This window comes from Fragaria vesca, linkage group LG7, assembly GCF_000184155.1.
Source record: "Fragaria vesca subsp. vesca linkage group LG7, FraVesHawaii_1.0, whole genome shotgun sequence".
NCBI lineage: Eukaryota > Viridiplantae > Streptophyta > Magnoliopsida > Rosales > Rosaceae > Fragaria > Fragaria vesca.
The window spans coordinates 16,253,076-16,278,647 of NC_020497.1; the positions used below are offsets into that span (position 1 = coordinate 16,253,076).

At 39.9% G+C, this 25,572-nt stretch overlaps 5 protein-coding genes across 5 annotated transcripts; 3 read left to right on the plus strand and 2 right to left on the minus strand.

The window, feature by feature from the left end:
- Positions 1 to 713: 713 nt before the first annotated feature.
- LOC101301819 (ribulose bisphosphate carboxylase/oxygenase activase 1, chloroplastic-like) lies at positions 714 to 3,397 on the plus strand. Its single transcript, XM_004307430.1, has 7 exons — positions 714 to 855; positions 1,161 to 1,486; positions 1,615 to 1,720; positions 1,807 to 1,892; positions 2,147 to 2,619; positions 2,743 to 3,024; positions 3,148 to 3,397. The coding sequence occupies exons 1-7, from the start codon at positions 811 to 813 to the stop codon at positions 3,261 to 3,263; spliced, it is 1,434 nt and encodes a 477-aa protein (XP_004307478.1). The 5' UTR covers positions 714 to 810; the 3' UTR covers positions 3,264 to 3,397.
- Positions 3,398 to 8,343: 4,946 nt separating this feature from the next.
- LOC101290822 (L-type lectin-domain containing receptor kinase S.4-like) lies at positions 8,344 to 10,744 on the plus strand. The gene has a single exon (XM_004308798.1). It carries the CDS (start codon positions 8,654 to 8,656, stop codon positions 10,742 to 10,744), a length of 2,091 nt encoding a protein of 696 aa, XP_004308846.1. The 5' UTR covers positions 8,344 to 8,653.
- Positions 10,745 to 12,098: 1,354 nt separating this feature from the next.
- LOC101302111 lies at positions 12,099 to 15,234 on the minus strand. The gene is made up of 4 exons (XM_004307431.1): positions 13,449 to 15,234; positions 12,897 to 13,098; positions 12,593 to 12,789; positions 12,099 to 12,500 (listed from the first exon to the last, which is right to left on the minus strand). Exons 1-4 carry the CDS (start codon positions 15,232 to 15,234, stop codon positions 12,421 to 12,423), a joined length of 2,265 nt encoding a protein of 754 aa, XP_004307479.1. The 3' UTR covers positions 12,099 to 12,420.
- A 1,785-nt stretch (positions 15,235 to 17,019) lies between these two features.
- Positions 17,020 to 18,417, plus strand: LOC101291104 (thaumatin-like protein-like). The gene is made up of 3 exons (XM_004308799.1): positions 17,020 to 17,151; positions 17,576 to 17,633; positions 17,735 to 18,417. The coding sequence occupies exons 1-3, from the start codon at positions 17,020 to 17,022 to the stop codon at positions 18,415 to 18,417; spliced, it is 873 nt and encodes a 290-aa protein (XP_004308847.1).
- A 264-nt stretch (positions 18,418 to 18,681) lies between these two features.
- LOC101302397 (pumilio homolog 1-like) lies at positions 18,682 to 25,572 on the minus strand. Its single transcript, XM_004307432.1, is given in 11 exon segments — positions 18,682 to 19,229; positions 19,774 to 19,948; positions 20,663 to 20,857; positions 21,705 to 21,815; positions 21,913 to 22,125; positions 22,524 to 22,631; positions 22,771 to 22,912; positions 22,983 to 23,839; positions 23,969 to 24,502; positions 25,023 to 25,149; positions 25,151 to 25,572. Coding segments are annotated over 11 exon segments (2,946 nt in total). The 3' UTR covers positions 18,682 to 19,167.

Sequence of the window (25,572 nt, forward strand, 5' to 3'; positions counted from 1 at the left end):
GTAAACTATGCATATCGCCCTAGCTTTTTCATCAGACTGTCATGATACCAGTAATCTCAGTATGGGATACAATTTGGGCCTGATTTTTTATTTGAGGCTACAAGTGAAAAGGGATCTTGGGCTTCAATGAGCTAGGAAAAATGGATATATGCAGACCCGGATCTTTGACCCGGATTATACTGATTATGAACCAGCACAATTAGTCTTTTCCAGCACACACACGTCTGTAAATTATTGTATTTTTGTATAAATCCAAGAAAAAACAAAGAAATGAATATTGTTTCCAAAAATATTGTATTTTTGTTCAAATCCAAGAACAAACAGATACTGAATATCGTTGCCAATCACAAACATTTTATTCACCTCATCTCCAACTTTATATTTTCCTTCTCCCTTAATTCTATAGAAAAAACCAAAAAAGACCCACAAATAATGGAGATGGTTTTCTTCCGAAGTCTTCTATTCTCAAATCTGTGGTACTAACTTACCCTAACATCTGGTGGAGAAGATAATCCCTTGAAAACAAACCTCAAAACAAACCAATTAATGGAGACTGATAGTTGCATGCACTCTCCCTTCGCCACGTGGACGCAAGCCAATCTTGATTCTATGGTGGTGAGCAACTGAGTAAGCTAATCCTCAGGATGTGAATTTCTGTTCACTAGCTCAAACACAACGACTATAAGTTCAAACCCAGTTCCTCATCACAGACCACTCGATCTCTGCTTTTTGCTTGCAGGCAACAGTTGAGCTCCTCTTTGGTCCTCATTTTTAATATTACATCACATCCCTTCCGATCCTCCTCCGACAATGGCCACCGCCGTCTCCACCGTCGGAGCTGTCAACAGAGCCCTGGTACTATTCTTTCCCGCCCTTTTTTCATATATATATTGCCTTCACTTCTTTACATGTAGTAAGAAGCTAATTGAAATGTTTAAAATGGTAAGTACGTAGTAATTCACACTTAGTCCAACAATATATGAAAATCATATACTATTGTGCATGTATATACATGGTAGTCTTATACAATATTGTGGATGTTATGTTGTCGCTAGTGAATATAAATACAAAGTTATCAACCAGTGATTATAGTACATTTTTGTTTCAGTTTAAGGTTTAAATTCACGAAGGTAATTATTTTATTTCGTTGATTGAATCAGCTGAGCTTGAATGGCTCTAGCGGCAATGCTTCAGTTCCAAGCTCAAGCTTTATGGGAAGCAGCTTGAAGAAAGTGAACTCCAGGTTCCCCAGCTCCAAGGTCTCATCCGGGAGCTTCAAGATTGTTGCAGCAGAGTCTGAGATCGATGAAGACACTCAGACCAACAAGGACAAATGGAAAGGCCTTGCCTTTGACGAATCCGATGACCAACAAGACATCACCAGAGGAAAGGGTATGGTCGATACCCTCTTCCAAGCTCCCATGGGCGACGGAACTCACATGGCCATCATGAGTTCTTACGACTACATCAGTACTGGACTTCGCACGTAAGTAACTAAATTTGTTAATTTTTATGGCCGTAACCAGTAGAGCTACAAATCTTCGGACACGTTATTTATGTCGGTTTGAGCCAAGCAGCTGATCAGTGTTTATATGTGTATGATGCTTCGTTTAGGTACAACATGGACAACATGAAGGATGGTTTCTACATTGCTCCTGCTTTCATGGACAAGCTTGTTGTTCACATCACTAAGAACTTCATGAACTTGCCTAACATCAAGGTCTGTATCATACTCGACAGTACTCATAATTGTTCTATAAGGATCGCAAGAAATTAACTTGAACTATCACTTCAATTTGTTTACAGATTCCCCTTATCCTTGGTATTTGGGGAGGCAAAGGTCAGGGTAAATCTTTCCAGTGTGAGCTTGTGTTTGCTAAGATGGGAATCAGGTAAGTTTAAGTTCTTGCTTTTCATTAATTGTTGCTATGTGTCGCATGCTTTATTAGAAACACAACTTATATACTTGAGACCATGTATGAAATATGTGTTATGTTACTAGACTATCACTCAAGATTATTAGTAAAGCAAGATCTTATGTCAATGCATGTCAATTAGATTGTGAATCTATTTTGCTAGTTCATATATGAAGGATATTGTTCTGTTTCTTAACTACTAAATCTAGCTCTTGATGGATTTTTTTCAGCCCTATCATGATGAGTGCTGGAGAATTGGAAAGTGGAAATGCCGGAGAACCAGCTAAGTTGATCAGGCAAAGGTACCGTGAGGCAGCCGATATCATCAGGAAGGGGAAGATGTGCGCCCTCTTCATCAACGATCTTGATGCAGGAGCTGGTCGTATGGGTGGAACCACCCAATACACTGTCAACAACCAGATGGTTAACGCTACCCTTATGAACATTGCTGATAACCCAACCAATGTCCAGCTCCCTGGTATGTACAACAAGGAGGAGAACCCCCGTGTCCCCATCGTCGTCACCGGTAACGATTTCTCAACATTGTATGCTCCTCTCATCCGTGACGGGCGTATGGAGAAGTTCTACTGGGCTCCTACTAGGGAAGACCGTATTGGTGTCTGCACTGGTATCTTCAAAGCTGACAGTGTTCCCGATTCCGATATTGTCAAGCTAGTTGACACCTTCCCCGGTCAATCCATCGGTAAGTATCTAGACTAAGTTGTCGAACATGTTATGTTGTCAAACTGTGAATAATTTGTCGCGTCACAATGTGATAGCACATATTGTGTCACATGATAATTGATCATGTGCCGTGGTTTTGCAGATTTCTTTGGTGCCCTTAGGGCCAGAGTTTACGATGATGAAGTGAGGAAGTGGATCTCCGGTGTCGGTGTGGACAGCATTGGAAAGAAGCTTGTGAACTCGAAGGAAGGACCCCCGACTTTCGAGCAGCCCAAGATGACAATTGAGAAGCTCCTTGAGTACGGAAACATGCTTGTGCAAGAACAAGAGAATGTGAAGAGAGTCCAACTGGCCGACCAGTACTTGAGCGAGGCTGCTCTTGGTGATGCCAACGCTGATGCCATTGACAGAGGAACTTTCTACGGTTAGGTCCTTTCATCTCAGAGGTTTGCAAATGTCTTTGATCTAAAGAACTAGAGTTTCAAATTGATGAATGTGTTCGATTTCGAAAATGTTTTACTGAGATTCTGTGGTTGTTTTGGTGCAGGCAAAGCAGCGCAACAAGTGCGAGTTCCGGTACCTGAAGGTTGTACTGATCCAACAGCAAACAACTTTGATCCAACTGCTAGGAGTGATGATGGAACCTGCTTGTACACATTTTAATTTCAAGTCTTTTTTCTCGGTATTTTGATGGAAGGAGAGAACTGAAAGTGCCTTTTGTTTTCTAAGGATGTTTAGATAAACAATATTTATGTTGTTGTATCTTCCTTTTCTTGGATTGGTATCTTCTAAACTCTTAAGTAGTGTTGTAATGCACACACTGTTCAATATAAGAAGGTGCTTCTCTCCTCTGCTTCTTCATCCTCTTTTACCCACCAATTCCAATTATTTCACACTAGTCTTCCAACATGCGCAACGTGCAGAAAGGCCGTCACTCACGCATGCTAAATGTCGAATAATTTTGACATAGTTCGGTCAAATGCGAACCATGTATGGGTGGCAATTTCTGAAACGTACCGCAAAGGCGCAAACACAACTTGAACACACAGGATTCAAAGTAAAATAGTAAATGAGATTTGCGTTTAGGATTCTTCATGGTTTGGAAACTTTGGATCATCATTGACATTTTGCAACTGCAGCATAAGTAGATGGCCTGATAAGACAATTTAGTATTGGACAAGTGAGGAAGGCGCGGTTTCTAAATTTAGAAATATATACATGCATAGTTTGGACTTTTTTTTTGATACTCATAGTTTGGACTTTGGATTGTTAATTTTGTGTATGGCGTGGAACATGTTATATATTAATTTCCAATAACGCGCACATCATATTCAAAATAGTTGTACTCGATTCTCAAGACAGATGGATTTATGCGAGTTCATACAAAATGTATGATACATGAGTCATCAATTAGTAGAAAACATAGATAATGTATTACGTGGTTCATTTTGTCAAAAAATGTTATATATAGATTAGTTCGGTGTACACAGTTGTTGACCCTTTGCAAACAATCCAGATCTCCGGCGGATTAGTTTTAGATCAAAGCTTTTAGGATACCGCGACCAATATAAAAAGAGGGTGTCGAACAAAAGAAAACACTAATATGAAAAGAGGGTGTTGAACAAAAAAAAACTTTTTATTGAGCGAAAATTCTTCTATGCACCAAGATGCAAGTGAAACGAACAACTAATAGGCAGTATTTTGATCCGGCCATCTACGCTACACTACATACATATATACTAATGCCGTTAACAAAATTGAAACAAAAAAAAATAGTCTCAAGTGTTTCCAACTAAGGAGGTGACTAGGTTGAAGACGATGTACTCTTATTATGGACGTTTAATTTGATCGGATCACAAATGAAATTGAAACGAAGGAATTTCGGGTCTCTAGTCTTCATTTGATCTTTTCATACGACAATTTTTACACTTACACATTAATGGTGCAAGTACACCTTGGTGCATAAAATCCACGTTTATTTATTGAGACAAATGACTCTTTAGGTAAATTAGTCGAATGACTCGAATCTCATCCAAACTCGTTTAACAAATATACCCATATAGTAAAAGTGCTTACAGGCATTGATTCGTATTAACACCAAGTTAATCAGTAGTCCAGTTGCATTGAATATCAGGGGAGATAATGCTCCCCATAAACCACTTGAGATTTATTCTTTATGTGATATAAACGTGTGTTTGGTTTATTGAATTTAGAGTGGACCGGAGCAAAGCAGCATTTCTCTGTCCTATAGTTCGACAACGACAAATCCTACCAGCAATTCACTACGTAGGATCAAGACGATCGTGAATGGCCACAAACAAGAAGAGAGACAAACAGTGCAGAATGCCAGAATCATGTGCTTGAATTACAAATCCACTTATTGTAGGGTAAGATGGATTGTATATAGTGTTTCGGGAATTCGGGGTAATGAAATTTCAAAGTTCATAATGTTCGGTAAATAATTCACACAGACTAGTGTAGTAGTGTTCTATCTTGAGCAATAATCATTTACCATGAAAAATAACATGCTCTGTTTCACGTAAGCAATGATTTATATGACAAAGCTGGTATGCTCTTTCATGTAAGCAATTATTCATATGACAAATCTGGTAAACCAAACCCAGGGGCCCAAATAATTAATATCACCAGATAAAGGATATAGACTGTTGTAGAAATAGTGCATGCAATTGAATGCATGTTCTAGTTTCATATGCTGTTGCATGAAGCAGTTTGGATCATTTGGATGTTTTGTGTGAGCAACTGAGCATATGTTTGGGAGAAGCCAAGAACCACTATATTTACGGAGATCGTCTTACTTATTACATTTTGTGCATGTTTGTTTCACGGTACTAACTGATATTGTGTTATGTAAGAATTATTAATTAGTTTGAGATACGTTTGGTGCAACCCGGTACGTACTAAAATAAATGGTACAACATAACACTCGTTTTCTTCTTAACCTGCGTTAACAAGGGTCTCCAAAAGACATACCTTAGATAGCACTGTCTAAGACTCGCTTCAATTGTGTATTCTTCCTCCATTGCGTATATAACAATTCATCATTCTTCTTCCGCTATCAATATCTTCTTTTTCACTCATTCCTCATCCCTCTTCATTTAGATCCCTCATATTAAGTTTATCTGGATGAAATTAATATGGGAGATTAAAGCTACTCTCAAACTCAAGGAATGTTTGAATCGGGTTCACAAGAATTCCCTAGATTTTGATTGATGTGGGTCTGGGTATTTTTTGCAATTGATGTTCAAACGAGAATTTGCTGAATTTGATTGACCTAGGTATACGTATTGCATGTAATTGATGAACAAGCAGGGCTTTGAATGAAATTAGGAGTTTGCACAATTCAGAATTGCATATGCATAAGGAGATTTTTTATGAACAAGGAGGTTTGTCTGAATCACAATTCATTATTGTTGCTAGCTTTTTTCTCAGTCAAGCTACAAGTTGTGGTCTTGGTCTTGATCTCTTGTTAAGAATATGTGGTAGCGTTGGAATTACGGAACAATGAATTAGAAAATGGTGGTGTAGTTTGTTGTGTGATCTTGTACAAGAGGTTTAATGCTTCACCACACCAAACATTGCACAAAATTAATACATCTTAAGCCTACTCTCATGAGTGCAGGACACTACTAGGCAATAAGGAGGTACACAATACTCCCATGTACCAAATATGCACTCTATGACCCAAATATGCACTCTATGACTGAATAATCCGATGCCATCAAATCACCCATTTTTCTGTTTTGGAGGAAAAAAAATTATTACAAAAAAGTCTCTTAAACGTCAAACACAACTAAAAAAAAAAAGTCATTCAAGTTCGAAGAATAATCTCATCGAACCAAGTCCACGTGCCGAAGTTAAAGGTAACATTTGTTATTTTGGTCAATAAATCAACTTTAGGTAACATATTTTTCTTTTATCTTGGTTAAGAAACTTTATAGGCATTTCTAATTTGAGAGATAAGTTTCTTGACCCTTACAATTGATGTTCAAGCGAGAATTTGCTGAATTTGATTGATCTAGGTATAGGTATTGCATGCAATTGATGAACAAACAGGGCTTTGAATGAAATCAGGAGTTTGCACAATTCAGAATTGCATCTGCATAAGGAGATTTTTCATAAACATGGAGGTTTGTCTGAACTCAAACCTTCTACTTTTCATCTTCTGGAAACATTTTTCTCCTTTGTCATAGACAATGAGGTTTGTCTGAATCACAATTCATTATTGTTGCTAGCTTTTTTCTCAATCAAGCTGCAATGTGGTCTTGGTCTTGATCTCTTGTTAAGAATATGTGGTGGCGTTGGAATTACGGGAACAATGAGAAAATGGTGGTGTAGTTTGCTGTGTGATCTTGTACAAGAGGTTTAGTGCTTCACCACACCAAACATTGCACAAAATTAGTACATCTTAAGCCTACTCTCATGAGTACAAAACACTACTAGGCAATAAGGAGGTACACAATACTCCCGTGTACCAAATATGCACTCTATGACTGAATAATCTGATGACATCAAATCACCCATTTTTCTTTTTTAGAGGGAAAAAAATTATTACAAAAAAGTCTCTTAAACGTCAAACACAACTAAAATCTAAAAGAAGAGTCATTCAAGTTCGAAGAAGAATCTCATCGAACCAAGTCCACATGTCGAAGTTAAAGGTAACATTTGTTATTTTGGTCAATAAATCAACTTTAGGTAACATTTTTCTTTTATCCTGGTCAAGAAACTTTATAGGCATTTCTAACTTGAGAGATAAGTTTCTTGACCCTTACAATTGATGTTCAAGCGAGAATTTGCTGAATTTGATTAATCTAGGTATAGGTATTGCATGCAATTGATGAACAAGCAGGGCTTTGAATGAAATTAGGAGTTTGCACAATTCAGAATTGCATCTGCATAAGGAGATTTTTCATGAACAAGGAGGTTTGTCTGAACTCAAACCTTCTACTTTTCATCTTCTACAAACATTTTTCTCTTTTTTCATGGACAATGAGGTTTGTCTGAATCACAATTCATTATTGTTGCTAGCTTTTTTCTCAATCAAGCTGCAAGTTGTGGTCTTGGTCTTGATCTCTTCTTAAGAATATGTGGTGGCGTTGGAATTACGGGAACAATGAATTAGAAAATGATGGTGTAGTTTGTTGTGTGATCTTGTACAAGAGGTTTAGTGCTTCACCACACCAAACATTGCACAAAATTAATACATCTTAAGCCTACTCTCATGAGTACAGGACACTACTAGGCAATAAGGAGGTACACCCGTGTACCAAATATGCACTTTATGACTGAATAATCAGATAACATCAAATCACCCATTTTTCTTTTTTGGAGGAAAAAAATTATTACAAAAAAGTCTCTTAAACAGCAAAAAAAAACTAAATCTAAAAGAAGAGTAATTCAAATTCGAAGAAGAATCTCATCGAACCAAGTCCACATGTCGAAGTTAAAAGTAACATTTGTTATTCTGGTCAATAAATCAACTTTAGGTAACATATTTTTCTTTTATCCTGGTCAAGAAACTTTATAGGCATTTCTAACTTGAGAGATAAGTTTCTTGACCCTTACAAGCAATCTTAACTTGAGAGGATGAGTCATTTGACCATGAATCTGGATCAACCGTGAACCGTGAACTAATTTTTTGAACATGGAGTACGGTTTCCAAATTACCACAGATAAAACATGTTTTTAAAGCTTGGTACATGAAAATGAAATCATATTGTGGCTTCAGAGAAAGAACCAAAATTAGTGGTTGGAGGCTAGCTCATACTGCATCTCACTACTTCACTACTTCTACGCAGAGCAGTAAAGTAGCCTTCAATCATAATCCTCAATCAAATGCCAGTATATTCCCTCTTCACAATTCACCATCCTCAAACCCATTTCCTCTCTTCTCTTCTTCTTCTCCTTCTTCTCTCTCACTTCTTCCACAACCCACCAAACCAAAGCACTAACCCAAAAAGGTGGTAGAACAAAGACCAACAATTTCAATCAAAACCCTCCACCATTCTCATTGTCTTCACAAACCAACACTCAATATGGCTCAAAGACTCATCCTTTTCTGGCTTCTGCTCCTCTTCCTCTCCACCCCATCAACCTCATCCGACCTCGAGCTCCTCTACAACGGCTTTCATGGCGGCAACACCAACATGACCCTCAACGGCGTCGCAGAGATTGAACCCAACGGAATGTTGAAGCTCACAAACCACACTCTCCGAGTACTCGGCCACGCCTTCTACTCCTCCCCAGTTCAATTCCGAAACTCCACAACTAACAAAGCCTTCTCTTTTTCCACCGCTTTCGCCTTCTCTATTCACCCCGAGTACCCCAAGCTCGGCGGCCACGGCCTCGCCTTCGTAATCTCACCGTCCAAAGAGCTCCCTGGATCTCTGCCGAGCCAGTACCTCGGGATTCTCAACTCCACAGTCGTCGGAAACTTCTCCAACCACATCTTCGCAGTTGAGTTCGACACAGTTCAAGACTTTGAGTTCGGGGATATTAATGACAATCATGTTGGGATCGATATAAACAGCTTGGCTTCTAATGCTTCCACTGCAGCTGGTTACTACGACGGTCGGAACACGACCAAGAAGGAGCTCAATCTTAAAAGTGGGGATGTGATCCAAGCTTGGGTGAGTTACGATGCAGACAAGAAGCAGGTGACTGTGAAGCTTTCACCTACGTCTGTACAACCTAGTACTTCGATCTTGACATTCGATGTAGATCTCTCTCCGATTTTTCAGGATTATATGTATGTGGGGTTCTCATCTTCAACTGGGTTGTTGGCTAGTTCTCATTACATATTGGGTTGGAGTTTCAAGATGAATGGAGATGCAAAGTCTCTGTATCTGGAGACTCTGCCTAAGTTTCCAAAGGCTAAGAAGACACATACAGGTGTGGTAGTTGGTGTTTCAGTTGGTGCTGCTTTGATGTTTGTGTTTATTTGTGTTGTTTTGGGGTTCTATGTTGTTAGGAAGTACAAGAACCGTGAAGTGATTGAAGCTTGGGAGCTTGACATTGGTCCTCATAGGTTTCCATACAAGGAGCTGAAGAAGGCCACAAGGCATTTTAGAGAGAAAGAGGTGATCGGATTTGGTGGATTTGGGAAAGTCTACAAAGGGACTTTGCCGAATTCGGATACACAAGTTGCGGTGAAGCGTATATCTCATGAATCCAGGCAGGGATTGCAAGAGTTTGTGTCGGAGATTGCGAGTATAGGCAGGCTGCGGCATAGGAATTTGGTGCAGTTGTTGGGGTGGTGTAGAAGAAGAGGAGATTTGTTGCTTGTGTATGACTTCATGCCTAATGGGAGTTTGGACAAGTACTTGTTTGAGAATCCGAGAGCGATTTTGAGCTGGGAGGAGAGGTTTAAGATTGTGAAGGGTGTGGCTTCAGGGCTGTTGTATTTGCATGAGGGTTGGGAGCAGACTGTGATTCATAGAGATATCAAGGCTGGGAATGTGTTGCTTGATGCTGAGATGAATGGGAGGCTTGGTGACTTTGGTCTTGCTAAGCTATATGAGCATGGTTCAAACCCAACAACTACTAGAGTGGTTGGCACATTGGGGTACCTTGCACCTGAGCTCACCAGGACTGGGAAACCAACTCCAAGTTCTGATGTGTTTGCTCTTGGTGCTCTTTTGCTTGAGGTGGTGTGTGGGAGGAGGCCTATTGAGCAGAAAGCGCTGCCCGAGGAGCTCATTTTGGTTGATTGGGTTTGGGATAAGTGGAGAGCTGGTTCCATTCTTGATGTTGTGGATCCAAAGTTGGAGGGTGAGTTTGATGAGTTTGAGGTTGTTGTGGTGCTCAAGTTAGGCCTAATGTGTTCCAACAATGTGCCAAAGGCAAGGCCAATAATGAGGCAGGTAGTGAGGTACTTGGAAGGTGAGGTGCCCCTGCCTGAGGCAGTGGCATCTCCAGGCGCTTATGAAAGTTCAAAAGGCGGCGGTGATGGTAGTACTGGTGGTGAGTTTGAGGATTATGTGCATTCCTATTCGTATCCTCCATCATCATATTTTGATAAGACAAGCACTTGGTCATGTGATGAAGGGGATGTTGATTTTGAAGCTGGTTCAAGCTCATCACCTCCCGAAGAACCTGGTAAAGCAGCTGGTAGCCACCCAAGATAGTGTCAGTTTTCTGTGTTTTTTTTTGTTCTTCTTTGAATCTATAGTTTCTTGTTGAATCAATACAGAGCGCAATCCTAGTTTGATGTAAATTTGATCATTGTCCTACCCATTTGGGGTTGTAAATTATCTGTTACCTGATATTCCTCTAATATAGAGTTATAGAAAGCTGTTTCTTCTTCATCTTTGAATTTCATTTAGGTTTGATGAATGACTGGTTCCAAGTTTCTCATGTAATATGTGTTGCTGCTGGAATCCACATTTGATGTAAAGTTAGTGCTTGCTTTATAGATGGTTTTAATCCAGAAACCATGAACTTCAAGTTGGGTTGATGGTGGCAAATTCATATCATGATTGAAACTTCTAGGTTCAATCACATTGGATCATAGTTCCCCCACACACTCACTGGTGGAGGTATCCCTGTCTTGTTAAAGTAATGCAGAGGTGTTAACAAGAAGCTTTACTTTATTCTAAAGTGAATAATGAAAGGGTTGGCTGCAAAATTCCAACCACCAAAGTAGACTTTCAGATTAAACAATCTTGCAAATGACAGCCTAATTTTTAAAGAGGAAGATTTAATTTACTATCAGTATTTTTCTTGTATAAGATCATACTCATAGAGTCATAGGTCAGTCTGAAAAGCTTATTCGGTTGTGTTAAATATCACATCAACTGGTAACGGATCCCCTTCACCTGTCTTCATGAATCATCATGGCTTAGGACTTACGAGTTGTGTTAGATGTGAAGAGCTCTAGAGGTAATATCCACACCATAACAGAAAAGCTTTGGTGGGATTTATTTTTAGCTGAATACAGAATCCTATTATGAGTATTATCATGAAAAGCATATTCATGCAACTCAGTCACCCAATAGTATGATGGTTCTCCTGTGTGAAACTAAGAAAAAGAAAAAAAAAAAAAAAAAAAAACCCTAGTAAGAGAAAAAATCGTCTAAACAGACGATTTGCCTGAGCAAACATGAAGAAATAACTTAGTTTGGTTCTGCTACTCGACCTTTATATGAAAAACGCATCTAGAAAGCTCAATATGTCATACTAACAAGTAACAATGGATCCAAATAGAACACCGACATTTCACTTGGTTTTAGCTTCCTACGAATATAGTCAAATTTATCACGTTGTATTGTATAGGTTCTTAAGGACATGTTTGGTGTGGGAAGTGGAAAGTCTTCGAGCTCAAGCCTATTTCCCAATGCAAAAGATAGAGCATGGACTGAGGTTGAAAAATGAGGATTGCGTATCTTCCCTGATAACTAAAAGAGACATATTCACATGTAGCTGGGAAGTGGGAACCTTCCTAAGTTCCACCTGAAGCAAATATGGATAGAGAAAGAAGATGATCAAACATGCTAAATTTCTTCACTGCATATACAACATTACACTGATGATACTAATGGTTTTGAGCGAGTATGAAATTTACTCATAAGCGACGACAACATATGAGGCGTATAAATACTAACTAACATTAATGGCTACAAACTATCTGCTTCTAATTATCAGCTGCAATGCACCTTTCTCTAAAACTAATACTACCTGTCTTTAAGGCTTCAAAATTTGCCAAACACCCCTATGCACATTTACTTTACAACATCATCACTTGCTTGATTGCAGAGAACAAGGTGGTGATGCATAACCATGGGACTATGTCATGGATGCGGTGCTAGTGATTTTCTACATTGTCTTCGAGAATTTCTATTTCCCCGTCTTTTCCCCTACTGAAAATCTCACCATCATAAAACCCTGCATGTCGACCAAGATAAACAATGTAATTAAAGGAACCAAGCTCATTCAGTAATAACTAACACTGTCGTTTCCAGGTAATAATACATTACCAGAGCCCAAATCCTCGGCATCATCATTTGAGGGCCCTAAAAGCATCGTGCTAGCAGAGGGTGAGTCAAGTGACATCCAACTTGAACCTTCAAAGTCTTCCGAGCACACGTCCTTCCCTGTAACCCAGTCTTCAACTAAGCTAATGCTGTCAAATGATATAGGATCCATACAATCTTCTCCATTGTTTTTATCAACCCTGTTAGAAAAATAAATTATTATTAGCAACAAAAAACAAACTTTTTCCGCGTCCCATTTTTGGCCCCAATTGAAAAATTCATACAGGCTCAATTGCTTTCTGCTTACATTTGCCTCAGTCGTAGGTTGTACTGAACAAAGACAAGGTCCCTGAGACGTTGGCGCTCTAGGCAGTTCCTTATGCCATGTGCTTTCTCAAAAGGAATCTGACTTTGCCTATACCCAATTGAACCACAAGTTTGACTCAGAATGCGAATTGCCAAGCGAGCCAGATTCGGGCAACCTCCACCATATGTTGACCACCATTCAGCTGAGACAAGTATGTTCAAGGAATAATTAGATAACAGTTGAACAGTGGCAGATCAAATATTACTTGCATGACAAAATACAGTTTCCTTGGCATCAACAGTTAGACCAACAACCAAAAGATCAACGAGCTTCGTATACCAATCTAAGTAAAAAATAAAGTGCTTCTAGATGGTCACATATACTATTTTGATCGAGTTGAACTGTGTTTGTAAAGCATATCAAGAAGCTTCCATATTTTTCTTTCAATGGTACAGGTACTCTTTAAAAGTGCTAATAACTAAAACAGTGTAAGATATGCCATAAAACATGGTTGGAAATATATATATCAAATCTTATATAATGAGCTCTCACCAGGAAGCAGAGTATCTCTAGCCCGAATGGCCATCTTCCTTCGAAAATCCCCAGCAGCATTCTTGTACGAAATTATCTCTTTCATGATTTTATCTTGGACTTTTATATCAGGAACCATTCTCTCTATGCAGTCATACATACCCGATTGGATACTATTATGAATATCTCCTTCAATACTATAAAAGATTTTGGGGTTAAGGTAGAACCCTGCAGCATGAAGAGGAAAATTCCAATGCTGTTCCCATCTTTGATCTATAATATTCCAGTACACCATGTATTCCTCTCTCTTAACAAGTTCCTTCTTAATTGCTTCTTTTGCTCGATACATTCCAGCATAAATAAAACCCATTGCAGGCCTCTTCTCACAACCAACCATTCTCAAAACTCGCAACAGAGGACTTGTCAAACGAACAATCAGGGTGCATGAGGACCAAAATGATTGATCCCTGTCGCTAATAAGATCTGAAATCTCCAATCCCCCTGGTTCCTTTGAATATGGGCAATCCATCCACTCTTGTGAAGTCACCATGACCTGTAAACAGTGTTTCAGATCAACCAGTCGTTTCAATGTTGTAAAGCTTGTACCAAAGCGAGTAACTCCTGGTTCCACTATATCATTGCCAAAAGTGGACCTTCTAACCAGATTTAAGACTACGTTGTGATTGTATACAAACTTTGTGATGGATCTAGCTTGTTCAATTACTGCATGTATCCAATCAAGACTACCAAAATCCTCAAGGATCAGGTCCAGACAACGAGCTGCACATGGAATCCAAAACAGATTAGGGAAAGTATCAGCCAACCTTCTGCCTGCAACTACAAATTGCTCTTCACCGCTAGTAATCACTTGCACTACATCTCCTACTCCAACATCTTCTACCACTCTTCTAAGCAAATCATAAAGAGCATCTGAGGAATTTATAATCGCTGATGCGTCCACTGATTCCAAAAACACAGTTCCTTCAGGAGAGTACACCAGAAAACTAAGCATAACATTATCTAACTCCGTGTTCCACTGATCAACCAAAATAGAGCAACCAGTCCTTCCCCACGTCGCCCTGTGTTTATCAATATTATTCCTCGCCTCCTCCACCGAATTCTTCAATATCCAACTCCGAAGATCATGACACGTGGGAGGCTCCATCCCCGGACCTCCTGAAGCAATTGCATCAATCATCGGTTGAAAATAAGCCGAGTTCACTGCCTCCGGAGGTGCCCCAATATCAAACAAAAACCTCCCAATCGCCTCATGAACATAGCTATTCACTTTCCTAGAAACCAATGCACCACCATTACAAACACCATGAACACCATGGGACGACCATGAGCTTTTCCCTCTCCCCCTCTTCCTCCTATCCATACTCCTAACACTCGTCACCCCCTCTCGATTCACCAACAACCTCGATATAGGCTCAACCGAAACTCCAACCAACTGAACCGCATTATTCACATCACTCTGAGTCCCACCAAGTGAGTCCACGTCGCCATCCTGCGGGGGAGTAATGTTAGTAATTTCCTCATCTAGCTTCTGCCTATTCCTTTTCTTCACAACCACCCCATCCAAACTCTGCTGCATTAAACCCCGAACATCCGGCGGGACCCTCAAACAAGTTGAAGCATTGCCCTTTTGGCCTGCAAGGTGTTCCTTAATCCTATGAATCCCTCCACCCCTAAACAACTTGCTACAATATATACACTTGAGCTGAATTCTATCCCCACTCTTAAACATTTGGCAATGCTTCCAAGCCGGGTCATGTTTCTGTGACGTAATGGGCACAGGCTCCATTACCAAACCTGAACCCATTTCAGAAAATGTTCAACCTCAGCAAATTATCCACTAGTAAAAAAAAAAAAAAAAAAAAAAAAAAAAAAAAAAAAAAAAAAAAAATTGGCCTAATTCATTTTCTTCTTCAATTTTTGATTCAAAGTTTCGAACTTTACCAAGCAATTCAACACAAGACAGTAACTTTACCACTGATTGAATTAAGGAAACGAAAAACTGAGAGGGAAATGAGAGACAAAGAGAGCTTACTTGTGTTTTGGTCGTGTTGGGTTGCTTCTGAGACAGAACCGAGGTTTGGGAAACAGAACCGAGTTAAGGTAGTTAAGGAGGTTATTTATAAACCGTGGGGGCGGGTGACTGGACGGGCCGGTTAGGGTTTGGTTCAGCCGGTTGTGGAGGACCAGATTTAGCCGGTGATCCGGTCAGAGATTAGTTGGAGGTTTGGACGGGTCTGGGGAAAGAGATACCTAACGTTCCGGTTGCATCGGTAACGAGCCGTGTGACTAGAGTTGAAACTCGGACCGGCGAATTGAAATGAACCGGCGATCCGTGGTAGTTATTTATCCAAGCAAAGAGGGCTGATTTTCTTTAGATGCGGTTGATGTCGCATGTTGTAAGTTGTACTGTTGTAGCATCAGGGTGAGTAAAAACTTCTTATAAAAAAAAAGGGTGAGTAAAAACTTATCATGTTACTAGCACTCTACTTACAAAGGGTATGTTGATCATCTCATACAAATATGTTATCAAAATATCATGTTCATTGCATTTAGTTGTCATGGTCTCTAAAATGATCCTCTCTTATTTATTTGTAAGTGACTAGAAATCAACATGGGGCGTTTTGATTCAAGATGTAATATGGGATAGTGGAGTAAATTAAAAAGATAGTCCAAACCTAATATAATAGAATAGTGCAGGGGAAGACTAGACATCAACATAGTTTTATTTCAGGATGTAATATGGGTTAGTGAATTAAATTAAAATTATCGTTCAAACCCAATAGAATAGTGAAATTAAACTGGAATGCAAGGAAGGAGTAAGATTTGGGTTATGGTCTGCGACGATAGGGTAGAGTCCATCGTAACAAAAGCTTAGGTAGAGACATAGAGTACTACTTTAAGATATGAAGCTTGTATTGAGGTTTGGGTTCTGGTTTGCGACGATAAGATAAACTCCCAAGTAAACAAGAAATTGGTCTATGATCAATTTAGCTCTTCCTCCAATTTTACAAAAGCTTAGGTAAAGTACTACTTTAAGTCGATGGAGCTTTTATGGAGCCGTTGAAAAGGTGTACTTCACCTTTAAAAGTGTTAGGAGTGTGCTATAAACCACAAAATAATATTGATAAATTGGGCCGATATGAGACTTGTCAATACAATTTTTTTTGTCTGGAATTAAAAAACAAAGGTCATAAAAGACCCAATACAGTAATAATATTTGAAATTTTGAAATACATGAGATATACGTGAACTTCAAACTTCTTTATTTGAGTCCCAACTTACAACAGTTTATAGCTTTGAGTTCGTGCGCTTGTTGAATAATGCATGTGTGAGTGTGTTACGACTTGCTACCCTCATTCCCGATTAAAAAAATATTAACTTCTTTTCTTTGAGAATTAAAGAAGTTTGAAAGATTCTAAGCATTTTCTCATTTACCTTTTTTCCCGAAGTCTTCATCAAGGATAAAATGGTTAGCTTATGAACTTTTACCAAAGAAAATTTGATGTCATAAGAGATTTTACCAACAAAGTCTCGTTGGCATTAATCTCTCACCCTGCTCCATATCGAGGCAATGCCACTCATGGCTGAATTGGCACAGGCAATGATTTCAATACCCTATTTGCGAATGTCATTAGGGTTCTTTCCATGGCCGATTCCCCTCCATTTGGTGTCTTCTTCGTATGCAACCCACTGGCTCTCAAAGGTACCTGAACAACTCTCCGGCATGGAACAAAGGAGAGTTGCTCTTTTGTTCACTTCTTTTTTTCCCAGACAAGGCTCATGTTCCATAAGACTAGCAGATCCAACCCACAATAAATTTGGTATTCTATAGTGAGACTGAGCAAAAGAGCATGGAACCTCATGCTAAAGACGAACTAAAGTTGGAGACTTTACTAAGTTGCCACGCTGATTTCAGTCCAAGAAACGAAACCTTTTTTACATGCAAGTGGATTTTCACTTTTAGCAAACTTTTACAAAGTAAAAATTGCAACTCTTGCAATTGGTAACCGTTAGAACATGTGCAGTTGGTTCTTTAAAGTTACCACTCCTTTCATGCTAGCGTGAAAGAAGGAATCGCCTATATAAAACTCCCTGATCCAGCTTCATTGTTCATATCATATCATCAGATGCCAATCTCACAAGTCCTCTGTTTCCTCTGCTTCCTCATCTCCCTCTCCTTCACTGGTATAATCTCATAAACTTATTTTCTATAGAAGTTTCTGAATTTACAAGGATTTACAAGGCTTGCATTGTAACATTATCATTGTTGTATCAATGTGTTGCAGATGGGACTCAACTCATCATAGTGAACAACTGCAAGGACAGCATATGGCCCGGGATCCTCGGCACTGCAGGCCACCCTACTCCTCTAGACGGCGGCTTCCATCTTCCTAGTGGCGAGCAACTCCTTCTTGAAGTTCCTCAAAACTGGTCTGGAAGAATCTGGGGAAGGCAAGGCTGCTGCTTTGATCCAAGCACCGGCAAGGGCTCGTGCCTAACCGGTGATTGTGCCGGCCTCTTACAATGTAGGGGACTCGGTGGAGTTCCCCCTGCCACTCTTGTCGAAATGACACTTGGAACTCCTAAATCCGCCCTGCATTTCTACGATGTGAGCTTGGTTGATGGGTTCAACGTGCCTATTTCTATGGTGCCTATTGGCGGGGGTGTAGGATGTGGTGTTGCTGCTTGTGAGGCTGACTTGAATGTATGCTGCCCGCTTGCCTTGGTCATCAAGAAACGAGGTAGGGTTGTGGGTTGTAAGAGTGCTTGTTTGGCTGCAAAGACAGATAGGTACTGCTGTACTGGGGAGTTTGCAAATCCAAAGAGTTGTAAGCCTAGTGTTTTTGGGCATCTTTTTAAGGCTATTTGCCCCAGGGCTTATAGTTATGCCTTTGATGATTCTACAGGGCTTAAGACATGTGTGGCCCCTAGGTATGTCATCACATTTTGTCCCCCGAACTTGGAATGACAATGTATTGTTGTCGCTAACCGTCGATGATATGAACCTTTTGGATCTATGTTTTCTTTTGTTTCTTTTCATAGTTAAAGGATATTGTAAGAAACAGCATAAGGAAGACAGCATAGTAACTACAACAGCTTATCAGTAAATTTCATGATGCCTCGGCATGAACCTAAGAGGGGCAGTTGAAAAGAAAATGTAGGCAACAAAGAGTGATCACTCAATGAGCATCAATCAGATGATCTAATATGTCGACAGAACTATGAACTATGATTGAATAAACAAAGCATTTCATTTCATAAAACAGCAGTACTGAATACGGCACAGCATTATCAAAATAACTGAAACTACTTAAAAAAGGATTCAAAGCCTTCAACGCGAAGGTTCCTTAATTGAAATAGAAAATCATCAATAGCATACATCAAGGGAAAAAACTTATGGAGGACTCCACCCGGTAACATACTTTTTGTACAGTCACGACCACAAAACTACTACCGCCTTGCTTTTTACACCCTTAAAACTTGTACACTAAATTATCTCCTCTGCAGGGGCCTCAGGTGTGTTCACCGTCTGAGCCGCGACTACTCTAAGGTATATCCTCAAACTAACAATGTACAGTTTTTAAGTACAACCAACAATCTTTATTTTCATTGCTCCTATCCATTTCAATAGACAGAGCCTTTACTAGACATGAAACAAAGAGAGAGGGGCTCATATTATCCTCAGTTAGCTGTACAACTTCATTCCCGCGCGCCCCATCTAAGCAGTAGCAGTAGCAGTAGCAGGTGGACATTGTGGAGTCAGGATGCTAATCCTCTTTTCTGCAAAACAATCAGAAATTTGTTAGTTATCTAGATAGCATAATGGCTACCATATGGCATATATAGAGAATCATCATTTAATCTTCAGCATGTCAATCAGAAGCCAGAAATTACATAGATTATTCTTATAGTGGGGAAAACCCAAAAGACGCAGAAGTATGTTTCTGAGTAATATGTTCCATCACTCCTGGTATAATTGATACATCTAAATTTTGTACCACAACTGGTATTTCATGAAAGACAAGATATGCGGCGGTGCATGCTAATAGAGATTCAGCACATGAATAGGAAAGATATATGTGTGTTTTATATAATTCATATACATATATACGTGTGTAGGCATATGCCTGTTCTGGAGTATGGTAGTTGATCACTAGTTTCTATAATGTCTGCAAGTGTAGTAGAGCACTCATACTGAAAGCACCATTAACATGAGATGCAATACAATCAGATAGACGTAGAGCATATGAAGTTTGCATCTCAGGTACAAACAAAGGCAAAGAACAGAATTGGAAACAAAGACAAAAGAGAAAAGAAACAGTACCTCCAGCAGCAACAAGTTTCTCTACACGTGCAACTATATGCTTCCCATAAGTATACTTCTTCAGAGCATTCAGATGAACCTTAATACGGTTAAGGATTAGCTCAAGTTGCTGGTCATCACAAGTTTCCAAAACTTTTTGTACAACATAATTTGCGAACTGGTCCTTCATCATTGCCTAGACACATAGAAAGAAGTTGAAGATGGGATATTAGCAGTTGACATAATCGTGAAATTACATATCCTTGACTCCTAGAAAAATCATTATCAGAGCTACACAATATCAGCTAGTGGAATATCTCACAACAAGAAACAAAAATAATAATAATACAAGACCTTCGACATGTACAAGATAGTATGGAAATCTGGCAAAACACTGCAATCTTTGGGGAAGAAGAGAAAGAAAATAAAGAGAAGAAATAGATTGGCCTCGTTAACCTAAAGTAAAAGGATCACCCTTAATCAGTAACAGTTCAGTATCAAAAAGTCACATTATACGGAAGGATGTAATTCATTGTTTAGCAAGATGGATAGATACACCAACCCATGACATAAATCTAATCGTCATATTAAGCATAGGAACAACACACAATACAAACAGTATGACCAACTATCTAAATGATATCAGGAAGTAAGCCAATGAGTTCACTTGGTTTTCGACCAGTTAGTTTCACCCATTGTTAACCTAAAGGACCACCAATTTAGGTAATTGTGTAATCAAAAGATCTGGGAAGTGTATGGAACAGCCCCACAAGATGTAAACTTAGCTACAGCGTCAAATATTTGAAGATTGATCAATGAGAAGACAGGAATTATAACTATAATTAGGATAAGTGAATATCTTCAGAAAATGTTCATGCTTTAAACTTATAGAGCCAAATAAGGGACCAACCTGAAGGGGTTCGTTTTCATCAGTGGTACCAAGCATCTCAGTGACAAGGGCCTGGCGCTCAGCAAGAGTTCCAAAAGTTAAACACTTTTCTATAACATTGGAGGCAAATTTCTGCTGGCTCATTTGAACAATCTGCCCAGTTAGCTTCCTAATTATATCTGAGCGCTCATCTGGCTTTCCATGCTCCAGCACATGCTGTAAAATTACAAACCCACAATTAATAACCAAGTTCAATGTAAAAGATAGACAGGTGAATGTAGCAGCAGAAGGGGGTAATATAATATTTTTCATTTTCAAAATTATTCACAAATTACAATATATGAGTGGTGAAGGTGGGTAGTTAGCCGCCAGGTGCACTTCAAGTAAACATTAAACAATCAGCTTATAGCACTTTGATTTAACTGTAGTCACAGCATATTTGTTGCTTCATGGTTTATGAGCAGCAAAGCTGCTTTGACAGATAAAACTAATTCATAAGGTGAAGAAACAGATGCGTTTAAAATGTATTCAAAGGTATTCAAAGCTGCTCAGCCATCGAGTTCAAGCACTACCAAAGTGGTATTATCGTATTTTTACTAAGTTCCAATCAATCTTTACAGTAAATCAGATGATTATTTAGAACACCAGGAAGTCTGACCCGTACATATCATGTAGCACAGATGTTGGACTAATCAATGAGAGAAAAATGTAATATCATTAACCAACATTATGATTTATAATTAAGCTTCAACCTTAAAAGCATGGCCACTAAATCAGGAGTTCTTTATGGTACAATATCAAGAACGTGACTGAATCTTGAATTATTATTTAACCCTCCCACTATTGATAGGTCACAAGTACTTAATGAACCAACCAAAGTTGGGCTTAAGATGAGAAGTAAAATGTGGAAGATATTAAGCAGGTACCATGTAATCAGTATCCAACCCCAGAAGCTTAATGTATCTAAAGAGGTCCAATGATGCTGTGGAATCTATCTAGGCAAAGTGGGATTATTCTTGAAGATGATATGAAAAGATTTAAGTTTCCTAGAAATACAACAAACCTGTACAACATAATTTCCATACTGATCTTGTGCCAAAGTGCAAACAGCATGCAGAATCTCATCCATCATTATCTGCTGTGTGTTGGGATCATGGCAGTGCTCCAAAATTCTCTGTTAGATTAAAAATTATATTATTAAGAATCACAAGTTACACGGTAAAAGATTGCCGGGCATGCACATCCAAACATGATTGGGAAATGGATATTACCTGTATGACACGACAACCATATGGATGAGTTGACAGTGTCACAACCTGATCATAAAAGGTTGAAACAACAAACTGGATAGCATCTTCAGGTATACATTCAATACACTTCTGGATGACATGGTTCCCATTCTGATCACGAACACAACGCATAATGTGTCCATCCAGTTCTGTGACCATTTGAGTCTGCTGGTCCAGATCAACAACTTCTATAGCCTAAAAAATAAAAACGACAGTGGATCAAACTCATATTCTATGGCATGCATCTCATGTGATAGTGTACATCTTTTTACAGACTTTCACTGAACACTGTAAACAAAATTTTGTACTACAATGTAAGTCAAGTTTAGATGATCTATACCTAAGGTCATATCCCACTTCCATGGAAATAACTGGAGAAAATCTTAAAAAGTAGCGTTCTAGCATAAAAACCTACCCCCCCCCCCCCCCCCCAACCAAAACAAAGAAACAAAAAAACACTCCCAGAAGTTCATAACCCAACTTTGCTGCCCCACAAGTTCATAACCAACTTGTAAAAGGTATGATACCGGTTTTATACACAAGAAACCGAAATAGTAATATGACATGTAACTGCCAGAACTAACTGAACGTACCTTCTGGATCACTCGACAGCCATACATTTGAAGGCTTAGGGTCAGCACATGCCCAGTGAGCTGATCAGCGAGTTCTCTAATTTGTGCTGCAGAACCATGCTCGAAAAACTGAACACAAAATGCAAAAGTTAGCCAGATAAAGAACTATTAAATATCTCTTTTCAAACCCTGCACATCACACTAGTACACATAACATATGCAACTGGCACAGAAGGGTATATCAATCTAAGGAGGAGGGTGAAATCACCTTCTGAATCACATAATTACCGAACACATCGGTCATCAAAGAGAGGGCTTGGGGCATAATTTCATCAAAAACCATGTTCTTTTCTTCGGTTGTGGCAGTTTCAAGCTTCTGTTGAATGAACCGACTCCCATACTGGTCCGCACTGTTCACAAAACTAAATGAGTAAATTACATAGAAGAGATACTGGAAAGAATTAAAGGGAAGATATATACCTGAACTCAACAACATGGCCAGAAATTTCTGAAAGTTCAAAACATTTAGTCTTATTGCTCTTGAACTCATCCAGCAAAGAGGATGCAAAACTATCATCGAAGTTTCCACCAGTTTCTGAGTGCCAAGCTCCCATGAGACCTCCACTCATGTTCCTCATCCCCGAAGAAAAACGTATGTTCCTGTCACTATGCCTAACAGGACTACCTGGTCCCACGGGAGAGTTTGGGAGAAGGGGGTTTCCAGAATAAGACATGCCGAGCCCAAATGCTGGATTTCCATAATAACCATGATTCAAGCTACCAGATTTACCCATGTAGGGAGCACCAAACTGTGACTTTTGAGGCGAAAGCAATTGTCCCAGATAAGCTTTCTGCAGCCCCAGCAAGTCCATATACATGCCTTCTCTGTCTGCTGTGGGGTCATGAAGGGATGCAAGCTGTGCAGCAGCAGCATACTCATTTGATCTTAGATACTGCATATACAAAGGATCCATCAGGGGCATCTGAAGAGCGCCCCCGGCAGTGTGATTTCCACCCCTGCCCATACTCTGCAACTCAGCAGCTGCAGCCAACAAATTTGGTCCCAGAGACATACCTCCTCCAAAAGCTCCAGAGTCCAAGCCACTCATTGCAGAGGCAGCAGCAGCATTTTCAAACAAGGGTGGTAAATTACCATTACCCAGTGGGCTCCCCATCATAGAGGGTGACGATGGACTAACAGGATACCCAGCCAACCCATAGTTCGCATATGAGGAATTCATATTGTCTACATTCTGATAATGAGAGACTGAGCTTCCTCTGCCATTAAGAGCTGGTAAAGAGGGTCCTCTCAAGTATGAGTTAGCAGATGATACAGCAGGATTATTAATTTCAGCTAGCCCATCAGACATCAATGAAGGGTTGTTCTGATCCCTCCCAAATCCACTACCTTTGGCCATATTCTGATAAGAGTTTTTGGTAGACTGGGAAACAGAATGCAGATGGGACTTGTTCATATATGAATTTTGTTTGATATGGTTCCGATCCCCTTGCATATCAAAGTGGTTATCACCTTGAATCTGTGAATGTGCAAGATTCTCTTCATGCATCCTGCCGTTCTTTGACAGGTTCATACCAGATAATGCAGCAACCAGATCTGCAGACTCATTCACATTGGCTGTGATGCCATTATACGTATTTTGACCACTGACATTATTTTTATCAGTGGAAGAAGCTCTTCCTCCTCCAACAGTTGGAATCCGAGGACTAGGAGCCCTAGATACAAGCTGAGGATCTGGTGTGGTGCTTCTTGACAGTGAACCACCTAGAGCAGAAGCATAAGTATGAGAACCCGAGGAACCGAAGTTCTGGGCAGCAGACAAACCCTGCTTATTTCCACCAGAGCGCAAAGCATCTAAAGCTGCCAGATCACGATGCATCTGAGCATACTGGGTGTCTGAAGTTTCAACACCATCATCAAACGCATTCCGGCTAGCTGGGCGAGAAGGGTGCCTTGAGCCACTTGTATTCTGTATATCATCCTGCATCCAAATACCAAAGTTAAAGACCACAGCTTTGATGAAAATACTCAAATAAACTTAGGCAAAAAACAGTAGACAATCAAAGTTAACCAGGGAAACTTCACAAAACGAAGGTACCACATGAACAAATCCCAAAGCAACCCCAACTCGTGGAATTAGTCTCATCAACTAACAACTCAGAAGCAACTACATAGTTTCAAAAACTTGGTCTGCTTTATAAGAACGAATAACATGTACGCTAAGGTTGAAACATAATATCTCAACAGCAGTTCTCATCATAAACACAAACAAACAACTTCATCAACATACAAAGATTCAGATAACAAAGAACACCATTCAAGATAGCAGCTTTACTCGATTAGTACTACACACATCGAACCACCATACAAAGATTCAGATAACAACAAACACAACCATTCAAGATAAACAACTTTCCCCAACTAGTTCAACAACACATAAGAACAATCAGATAACAACACATCAAAACCATTAAAGATCAAAACTTTACTAAACCCTTCACCTGAAGAATCTCCGCAATACTCTTCTGCCTACTCCCAAGCCCCAACCCGGGCAACCCAATCAGCCCATCTCCTCCCCACTCTCCATTCCTTGCCGCCGCCCCATTCTCCGGCTGCACCGAAAAAAAGCGAACCTTCACCACCACCCCTCCCGCCTTTCCTCCTATCCCCAATGCCTCCAACCCCAGACCCTCCTCCGCCGCCGCCCCGCTGCGCAAACCGCCACTCCTCCTTGGACCTCATCGGCGGCGGCAGCCGCGGATTGAGATTGACATTTGCATAGTAAAACTTATGATAAGCCGGATCAGACCGGAGCTCCTCCTCGGTGTTAACGTCGTCTACAAGGCCGCCGACGGCGTTCAGGGACCCTTCAACGGTTGGTGGGGCCGACCCACTTCGATATGGATTGAGCTCCTTCTCTCTGTCACTCACTTCTTGCCTCTGCTGACGAATCAACAGACTCAAATCTTCACTGTAATCGCCGCCGTTGTTCTTGAGCATGGATCGCATTGACATCTCGGACATCATCTTCGAATACGTATCAGTAACCAT

What these genes read in the sequence shown, in the direction of transcription:
- LOC101291104 (XM_004308799.1), top strand. Translation starts at nt 17,020, where the DNA reads ATGCCACTCATGGCTGAATTGGCACAGGCAATGATTTCAATACCCTAT. An exon ending in CAACCCACTGGCTCTCAAAG is followed by an intron (nt 17,152 to 17,575) that starts GTACCTGAACAA and finishes TCATATCATCAG; the next exon opens with ATGCCAATCTCACAAGTCCT. An exon ending in CATCTCCCTCTCCTTCACTG is followed by an intron (nt 17,634 to 17,734) that starts GTATAATCTCAT and finishes AATGTGTTGCAG; the next exon opens with ATGGGACTCAACTCATCATA.
- LOC101302111 (XM_004307431.1), bottom strand. Translation starts at nt 15,234, where the DNA reads ATGGAGCCTGTGCCCATTACGTCACAGAAACATGACCCGGCTTGGAAG. An exon ending in TAGAGATACTCTGCTTCCTG is followed by an intron (nt 13,099 to 13,448) that starts GTGAGAGCTCAT and finishes TACTTGTCTCAG; the next exon opens with CTGAATGGTGGTCAACATAT. An exon ending in TGCCGAGGATTTGGGCTCTG is followed by an intron (nt 12,501 to 12,592) that starts GTAATGTATTAT and finishes GTCGACATGCAG; the next exon opens with GGTTTTATGATGGTGAGATT.
- LOC101290822 (XM_004308798.1), top strand. Translation starts at nt 8,654, where the DNA reads ATGGCTCAAAGACTCATCCTTTTCTGGCTTCTGCTCCTCTTCCTCTCC.
- LOC101301819 (XM_004307430.1), top strand. Translation starts at nt 811, where the DNA reads ATGGCCACCGCCGTCTCCACCGTCGGAGCTGTCAACAGAGCCCTG. An exon ending in GAGCTGTCAACAGAGCCCTG is followed by an intron (nt 856 to 1,160) that starts GTACTATTCTTT and finishes TGATTGAATCAG; the next exon opens with CTGAGCTTGAATGGCTCTAG. An exon ending in TGACAGAGGAACTTTCTACG is followed by an intron (nt 3,025 to 3,147) that starts GTTAGGTCCTTT and finishes GTTTTGGTGCAG; the next exon opens with GCAAAGCAGCGCAACAAGTG.